At 34.5% G+C, this 8833-nt stretch overlaps 1 protein-coding gene across 1 annotated transcript; it reads right to left on the bottom strand.

The window, feature by feature from the left end:
- Window positions 1-2858, bottom strand: LOC120283884 (7-deoxyloganetin glucosyltransferase-like). Its single transcript, XM_039290669.1, has 2 exons — window positions 2254-2858; window positions 1-1185 (listed from the first exon to the last, which is right to left on the bottom strand). Exons 1-2 carry the CDS (start codon window positions 2729-2731, stop codon window positions 266-268), a joined length of 1398 nt encoding a protein of 465 aa, XP_039146603.1. The 5' UTR covers window positions 2732-2858; the 3' UTR covers window positions 1-265.
- Between the last annotated feature and the right edge of the window lie 5975 nt (window positions 2859-8833).

Below are 8833 nucleotides of genomic sequence, written 5' to 3'. Positions count from 1 at the left end.
CCAAAAAAGACCAATTGATTATTAGAGAAGACTTACAGTCACAAGGTGAGTGTTCACAAACTAAATTCTAGGTGGTGTGCACGTCCTTGGTGCTTGGCTTGCCCGCTTGATAAAAAAATAAATAATAAAATAAAATAAAATAAAAAACCACCTTCAATTCCATTCAAAACAATTAATGTAGTAGTTCCTCCCAGAACAAGGGACATAAAACCTAATGAAACGTGTGGGCAACGATTTCAATTAATCAAGAAATGAGAAAAGCACTTCAAATTGCATCTCTTCTTTGTAGGAGCTCTTTAACAAGTTTGTCCAAATTTAAGGAAGACGAACCATCTTCTTTGATTGCTCTAAATGCACACTCCTTCCATTCCAACGCCTTCTCCTTCATCTCTTTCCCCTTCTCTCCACCCATCAACTCCTTGATCAAAGATGTAACCTTCTCTCTCTTCACATCATGTTCAATCTCCATGCCCATGCCCCATTCTTTGCAAACATAGTGACAGTTTGTTTGTTGATCCGCATAATAAGGCCAGCATAACATGGGCAATCCAGCACTAATGCTCTCCAATGTTGAATTCCATCCATTGTGTGTCAAGAACCCTGCTATGGATGGGTGGGATAGCACCTTCTCTTGTTGACACCAACTAGTTATCAGTCCCCTCCCATTCATCTCTCTCAAGATCTCTTCAGGGAGAACAACATCACTCTCTTGATCACCCTTAACAAGGCCTTGTCTAATGATCCACAAGAAGTCATGTTCACTGTCTACCAATCCCCATGCAAACTCTGTCAGTTGCTCTTTTGTTAGCACTGCAATGCTTCCAAAGTTGACATAAATGACAGACTTTGGTAGCTTGCCATCCAACCATTCCAAACAATTCATGTCCTCTTTCCAGAAGCTTGAACCATGGTCAGAGAATAAGGAAAGTGGCCCTACTGTGTAGATGGGGGGAAGCATCTCTGCCATGGCTTGCAAAACAGTGCCTTCTAGATCATCAAATGTGTTGATGATGATGGCTGAGGTCTGAAAAACCTTCTGGAAAATATGGATCATGAAATTCAGAGCAAGATCATTTGGATCAGTTGTTCTGACAAAACTTGGTAGATCCTTCAGATGAATATTCTTCATTCCTGGTATCCAATCAATAGGTGTGTCCAGGTATCCGTTGGTAAGGTCACCCTCACCTACACATTAGCATATAATGTGTGTTATATATTTATATGCATAGTTATACAAGAAGGGTGTTAAAACAGAAAATGTGAAAAGGTAATAAGAAAGAGTTCACTGCAGATAGAAGAAGAGTTTTTTTTTTTGAAAAACATGGGTTTTTGGATTTGGGTCAAGTAAAAAATTGGGTCAGATCCTCAACTTAAATAGACAAATATATATATTGAATATATATATATATATATATTGATGTTTATTAATTATGACAATAAAATTAGTTAATTAAAAAAACGTAGATATTGTATAAGTTGAAAGCGAACTTCCAAATTAAACTTGATAATTAGTTAACAATTTAATTTTAAGATATATAAATATAATTGGCTTAGGTTGAATTTCAGTAGGATACCTGATTTGAAAAATAATGTAGATGACAAATAGACTAACTGGTTGCCTTACAAGTTTTAGTGAAATTTTCCTAAAATTATTGATAACTTCTCATCGTGGGGACTACCTAATCTCATGCCTGCCCCTATATTTATATATAAAACTATGCAATGGCTACTCTTTTAATAGGAAAGTGAGATAAAGTTAATGCGCTAATAAACTCTTAATAATTACATATGCATGAGTTGAGGTACAATATTCATATATAAGAATAATGACAATCAATCAACCATATCATGGCAACTCATGATTTGAGTCATAATCATGCTAATATCCTCCCTCAAACTAAAATTGTAGACAAGATATCAACTTATATTAATTGATTATGTTTCTAATCATGTTTGATTGATTATGCCTCGAATGATCATGAGTTGCCATGTTTGATTTATGCTCATCATCATTCTATGGTTGGTATAATTAATTCTACCCCATATTATATATATATATATATATATATTATTAGCATAATTAAGTTTATCACTTTACTATTTTTCCATCATCCACAGAGTCAATATATTGAATAGTTTCACACACAAAAAATAATACACTTTTCTTCTATGTGCTATACGGTACTCTTTTTTTTCTCCTACTTAATTCGTTTTTGCATAGGGAAACTTAAGCAGCTAATTTATTAAGCTTACTTTTGAGAGGTATAAGGCCTTGCTCAATGAGTTGCTTGAAATGGAGGAAGCTCATGAAACTAAAAGCACCAAGCGAGCTGAAAGTCACATGGGGGAGTTGAAACTCAGCTGCAGCTTCATAGGCAAAGCTAAAGACGAAATCGGAAATGATGCAAGTGACCGGAGGAACACTGGAGGATGGATCATTAAGCTTCGACATGAGTGATCGGAAGGCGATCAAACGCATGTTATCATATGTAGCAAGAGAGAAGGGCACTATCTCCCCTTCATCTACTTCCATGGTTTGGATATAGAAGTCATGGGAATCATGGAGAGAAGAGTCTCCAGAGGATTTCAGGATGCGAGAATGAGTGGACTTATTGTGGACAAAGGTGATGATGAAGCCATTGGAGTGAAGAAGCTTGGCAAGCTTGAGTAAGGAGTTTATGTGGCCTTGGGCAGGGAAAGGTATACACATGACATGAGGTTTGGAATCCATGATGATCTCTTTGCTTTGATTGGAAATTGGAATGCAAATCTAATTGTGTGTATGTGTCTATGGTGAAGTTTAGAGTTTAATAATGGTAGTGAATGTTTTGTGCTGTTTAGATAAGTTAAACTAATTAATGCGTGGTTAACAACAAATTAATTATTAAGCTTAGGCCGGCATATATTGTCTTTTTAATTTATAGATAAAGTATGTAACGCGTTGTTGATGCTACGAGAAAAACAAGAATCTGGTGGGAAATTCTGTCGCCAAGTTTTGGTTTTATTGAGATTCATTGACTTTTTTTTTTGGATCGAAAGAAGAAAGGGTAAGTGGGAAATAAAATTAAGTAATCGAATAAAAAAATAAATAATAGTATGGTAATGTTTGGTGGTCCTCCCAGCCGGCCTTACCTTATGAAAGACTTTCATTTATTTAAAAGTGCATAAATTAACTTCATGGAACATAATTCTTTGGTTAAGGTCACTGTTACAACAATATATAAAATTGATGTTAGATTATTATTTTTTTTTAATAAAAATGATGTTGATTGGGTAAAAAACATGATGTTATGGTTTGCCCATATTATTAAAAAAAAAACATATGATGCCTTTAGAGCCATAGGTTTTGGAGAACTTTCAAATACAAGAAAATATATAGAGCATTGGGAGGAAAGCTTCATTGTCAACGAAATTAGAAGATAAATCAAAGAAGCACCTAAACCCTATAATAATAATAATAATAATAATAATAATAATAATAATAATAATAATAATAATAAATAAATAAATAAATGAAAATTAAAAAAAGTGATAAAATAAATAAAGAAGACATGTAGAGACTGAATGACAAGTCAAATTATATCTTTCTTGTGATGTAGGAGTAGTTTTTACAATTTTTTTTGGGGTTGTTTGGTTACCAATATTTCAAATTACAGTGTAAGTCAAATTACATGTAATTGAAATTACTGTATTTTCACTTACATCATGGTTGTTTGGTTGCCTGTAAATGAAAATACTGCATTTTCTTTTCAAGTGTTTGGTTTGATGTAAGTTGTGGATTAGAATCACCATGTAAAGTAAGTGGTGAGATTACCCCTATTTTCAAAATTTTTATAATTTATAATTTTCTTTAATATTTCATTTAAAATCTGTTTTATTTATTTAAGTTAATGTATTTTATTTATCTAAAATGGATTTAAGTTAATGAATTGTATTTATTTATAATTTATTTATTTATTTTTAAATTAGTTATTCAATATACTTGAATTGAACTTACTAATACAACCATCAATTGGTGCTTATTACTTGAGCATACTCACTTGAAATTGAATTTAAAATTCCTCAAATTTGAGACAAATCATATTCAATAATTCAACATGTTCATAAAACAAGATATAAAGTCAACAAATCATATTCAATAATTCAACATGTTCATCAAACAAGTTTGGGACTCAACAACCTAAATTTAACAACCAACACCATTAAATTGTCAACATGTTCATAAAACATAACATAGTTCAACAACTCTAAACAAAAACAACATGCAAAATAATAAATGTCCATAAACTTAAAAACACACAAAATAAGTAAATCATAAGAGTAGACAAACTTAGACACCACCATCACGCCCCAACTGCCTAAGGAAACCATCCATCCAAAAGCATCGAAGGTCATGATCTTTGTTTATAAAAGCAGTTGCTAGATTATTTTGGGCATTCAAATGGTCATATGCTAAACCAAGATCAAACTTATTGTAGTAGCCAATCAAAGTCATGACCTCATCGTACAATCTCTTACTCAACTGTACACCTTTGTCCGTCTCCGCGACACTTGCAAGCCTATCTAATCCAATGGAGATTTTTTGCATGACTTCCAATTCTTCTCGCCTAATATGCTTTGACCCATTGTTTACTTCTTTCGCCCTAGAAGTGGATGTTGTTGGTGTTTCCGCCGGAGGAGGTTGCGATTGAGTGAAGTCCCAATCATCTAACCCTTGTGGTTGATCGTCAGAATCCAATGTCGGTGGTGTTGATGGCATTTCCATGCAGACACCTAGACTCCTAGAGCTTTGAGAACCTGTTCTTGCAAATGACCCCGTAGCTTGATCGTTCCCACAAACAATGGCCATCTCCTCATAATCTTCAATGGGCTTATTGATGTAAACCGCTTCATTAGGATGTGATTACAAAAAAAAAAAAAAGAAACAAGGACAAGCAAATAGAGATAATGCACACAAATATCAATTATAAAAATAAAAACAAACTTCAAATTACCTGTATGTATGTTCGGAATTCTTCAATGCCCATAATGATTTTCTTCTCTGAATCATCCCAAGAAACCCCACTTAAACTCTTAAGCTTTTTTATTATTACCCATATTTTTCTTACATGTCGGAGACGATTGATAACATGTGTATCACTCACAACCATGTTAAACCTCGTACTAACAGCCCTCATAACTGCACAGTACTCTTGAAACCTTTGTCAGTTTTAAGGCCAAGGTTTGCTTGCTCAACTAAGTATTTGAGCAAAAATGACGTCATGATTGTTGTCCACCTAAAATTAGTTGGGCATCTCCTTCCATTATTTTCGCTTTCTTGAGTCATTTCGACTGAGTCCATCCTTTACATATAAAAAAATACAATAAACGAAGAAGAAATAAATTAAAAAGAAACGAACACAAAATGCAACAACACAAAACAATCACATTGAGTTAGAACCCCAATGAAGTTATATAGTGTCACATTAAACCTAGTTATCAAAAGAATAATTACAAAATGCAACAACACAAAACAACCACATTAAATATAATTCCACAACAAAACCACAACAAAGGTAGTATGTAATTAAACAACAAAACCACAATGAAGGAAAACACTATCTATTGTTCCACATAGCCTCCATGATTACATCACGTATTGCTAATCATTATCTTGCTTCCTCACGTGCTTGGGATTGAGTTCTAACTTCTTGCACATTAGGTTCTCATTCTTCAACATCGGGTACATAAATATCATTACCTCCTTGTAAAATATAATTGTGTAAAATGCAACACGCAACTACAATATCTACTTGTGTTCGATATGGAAAGAGTGGTCTAGATGTGAGAATTTTGAAGCGATTCTTCAAAGCTCCAAACGCTCGTTCCACGGTAGTGCGTAATGAAAAATGTCTATAATTAAATAGTTCCTTGTTATTTGATGGTAAGCGGGTACTAAATTCCTTAAGATGATAGCGAACACCACGAAATGGTGATATAAAACCCGCTCTTGTAGAATATCCCTCATCTACAAGGTAATACTTGCCTACATGGATAATTGTATTAGTTATTTTGACAGTGTAATAATTATAATTTTGTCAAATGGTAACATACCTTCATGCACAATAAGACCATCCTCTCTTTCTAAAGCATCACGAAGTACAAGTGCATCATGTGCTGAACCTTCCCACCCAGCTAGAACATATGTAAACCTTAATTCAAAGTCAACTGCGGCCAACACATTTTGGGTGGGATATGGTTTTCTCCCACATAAACGAGCTACAATTTCCTTTTGAATGGATGCATAGATATGTGTACCATCAAGCGCTCCTATGCAATCCTATTTATTAATGGACAAAAATATTACATATTGCATATAAGTCTATGAGCCATATAGTAGAGTTATTCAATATTTTCTTACCTTAAAATATGGCATAAACCTTGGATCATGTGTAATTACTGAACTAGTTGTTGTGCGAGGCGGTTGGATAAATTCATCCCGAAGCTCTCCTATGGCATATAATACATGTTTAAAATATCAGCTAATAGTTTCACCGGAATGCAAAAAATTTACTCCAATCACCCTATTCCTCACATTATGACCAAGAATGTGAAGAAACATTGCTAGTTGCTCTTCCACACTTATATGTAGGGTGTTGCACAACAATCCTCTTGACTTCAATAAATCACATAACCCAAAAAATACAACCCTTTTCATCCTTAGCATTGCTATACTAGCCTCATCGGATCCATGTATTATTCTTGAAATATAATTTGTACGTTGTAAATCCCTATTGTAATACGGTTCTCGTGGCAAATTCAATCCTCTTCTCCTACTATACCACCTTAACGCTACAATTGCAACAATGGTAGCGGTGGCAAGTACAACGCTTTCATCACCAAATTGATTCTCCATTTATAATATGAGTTTAGATAAAAAAAAATTCAAAATAATAGTAGGCAGAAGAAATGGGCAACTGGCATAGAATTAGTCACATACATGAAGATTAATTATGTGACAGGTTAAAGAATAATTATCTTGTTGGCATATATACCAACTGACAGCAATTCGATTAAGAATGAACATTGATGGGCAAACATTCATAGATATTATATACGAAATTATTTATTTTCACCTATTTATCCAATGTGAAACCTACAATCTTACACACATTTTGGAGCCACTTGTATACTAGATATCTTTACTTTCTTAGGTAGTAACTTATTCTGTTGACTTTTAAAATGTTGTGCATACTTTAATGCAAGCAAATACAAAACAACCCTTTTGTACTTACTTACCAAACTATAGACAAGTGGTGACAAAATCATTAACTCAAGCTCTGAAAGTGTATTTATATGATTTTAGCAACCAATAAACATGATCAAAGTAAAATATTAATACCACTGGTACCAAGGCAATTATCCTTAGAAATAAATTGCCTTTTATAAGGGACTCTAGAGATACTATACAAGCACTAGCAGACAACTTATCTCACATGTTTGGGCATTAAAGCCCACTAGTGTTATCTGTTGGATATTTTGTGGTCACAACTATAGCACCACCCAATAATTAATGTCCTACCTGCCACATCAATTGAAGGCTCCACAATCCTTGCTTCTCATGCATATATTAAAGTATTAAACATCATATTCATTGTCTTCAAACACTAGTATCTTAATATCTTCCTACTTTTGGCTGCATGAACACTGAGTTACCAGCATGTATTCATTCATTTTGCTTTTCCAGTGTCTCTTGTTGAGGGTGCCAGGTTCCATCATAGTACACCATCATAGTACAAAATGATAAATGGAGAACTGGTCTCAACTATATAAAGTGAACATGAAGTATTGAGATCAATCAAGATAAACATGAATCTCTTGAAGATTAAGATGAAGTTTTCAAGATAAGCATGTTGCCTACCTTCCTTAATCACTGAGCTGCCACTAACAAACTTTGGATAAGGATGTCTTTCTCAGTTTCTAATTTCTAATTGTTAAGTCAGACCTAGTACTTTAATAGTGTAGTCAACATTCATCAATCCAAGAGTGAAGTCTAGTTGACTCATATTCAGGCCTAAAGGCCTTAACAAAAGTTAAACAATGTTTATTTTTCAGAATTTGTGAATTGTACATGTTTGTAACAAAACAAGCACTGATATTTGCAGGAACAAAAAAAAGAAAATTTGGCTTTAATCCCGTAGCTGTACATGACCAACCACATATCCAACAAGGTATTATGTATAAAGTAAGAAGGAAGGAATGAACAACGTATTTGGCAGCATTTACAAAACGAACATCATCAGCAACTGATTCCATTGTTTTAAAAAGCACATCACATCATCAGCACTACTAAAGCTACTTGTGTGTGGGAGATGAACCAGTTGTTCTTCCAAATTGAATGAATTCCTAACAGAAATCCAAAAAAATCCAAAGAAATCCTAAAAGATATGGAATTGGCGATAGCTCACCTCCGCTTCGAATCCCTAGGAGGCAGTGACGAAGCCTACGAGTCGGTGACAAAGCTGAAGGTCTGGGAGGCGGTGACGAAGCCCTAGGAGTCGATGACGAAGCTGAAGCTCTGGGAGTCGGTCATGAAGCCTTGGGAGGCGGTGACGAAGCCCTGTGAGTCGGTAAGGAAACCTTGGGACTCGATAACAAAGCCCTTGAAGGCTGAGCAGGCAAGGGAAAGGAGGAGAGGGTGTCCTGTGAGCACAGTCTTGAGAATGAAGAAGATACAAAAACCTCGTGGAATGAAGGGGTAACTTTTTATGAAAAAGAAATGCAACATTTGGACTTACGGCCAATTTGGCCGTAAGTCCAAATGCAACAAAACACCCAAAAAATGTAAACCAAA

This window comes from Dioscorea cayenensis, chromosome 19, assembly GCF_009730915.1.
Source record: "Dioscorea cayenensis subsp. rotundata cultivar TDr96_F1 chromosome 19, TDr96_F1_v2_PseudoChromosome.rev07_lg8_w22 25.fasta, whole genome shotgun sequence".
Taxonomy (NCBI): Eukaryota; Viridiplantae; Streptophyta; class Magnoliopsida; order Dioscoreales; family Dioscoreaceae; genus Dioscorea; species Dioscorea cayenensis.
The sequence above is the reverse complement of the archived record's forward strand: the minus strand, read 5'-3'. Positions and strand labels throughout refer to the sequence as shown.

Excerpts from the sequence above, each read along its gene's own strand:
- LOC120283884 (XM_039290669.1), bottom strand. The coding sequence starts at position 2,731 with ATGGATTCCAAACCTCATGTCATGTGTATACCTTTCCCTGCCCAAGGC. Across the intron at positions 1,186-2,253 it reads AGGCCTTATACCTCTCAAAA|GTGAGGGTGACCTTACCAAC; the intron begins GTAAGCTTAATA and ends GCTAATGTGTAG.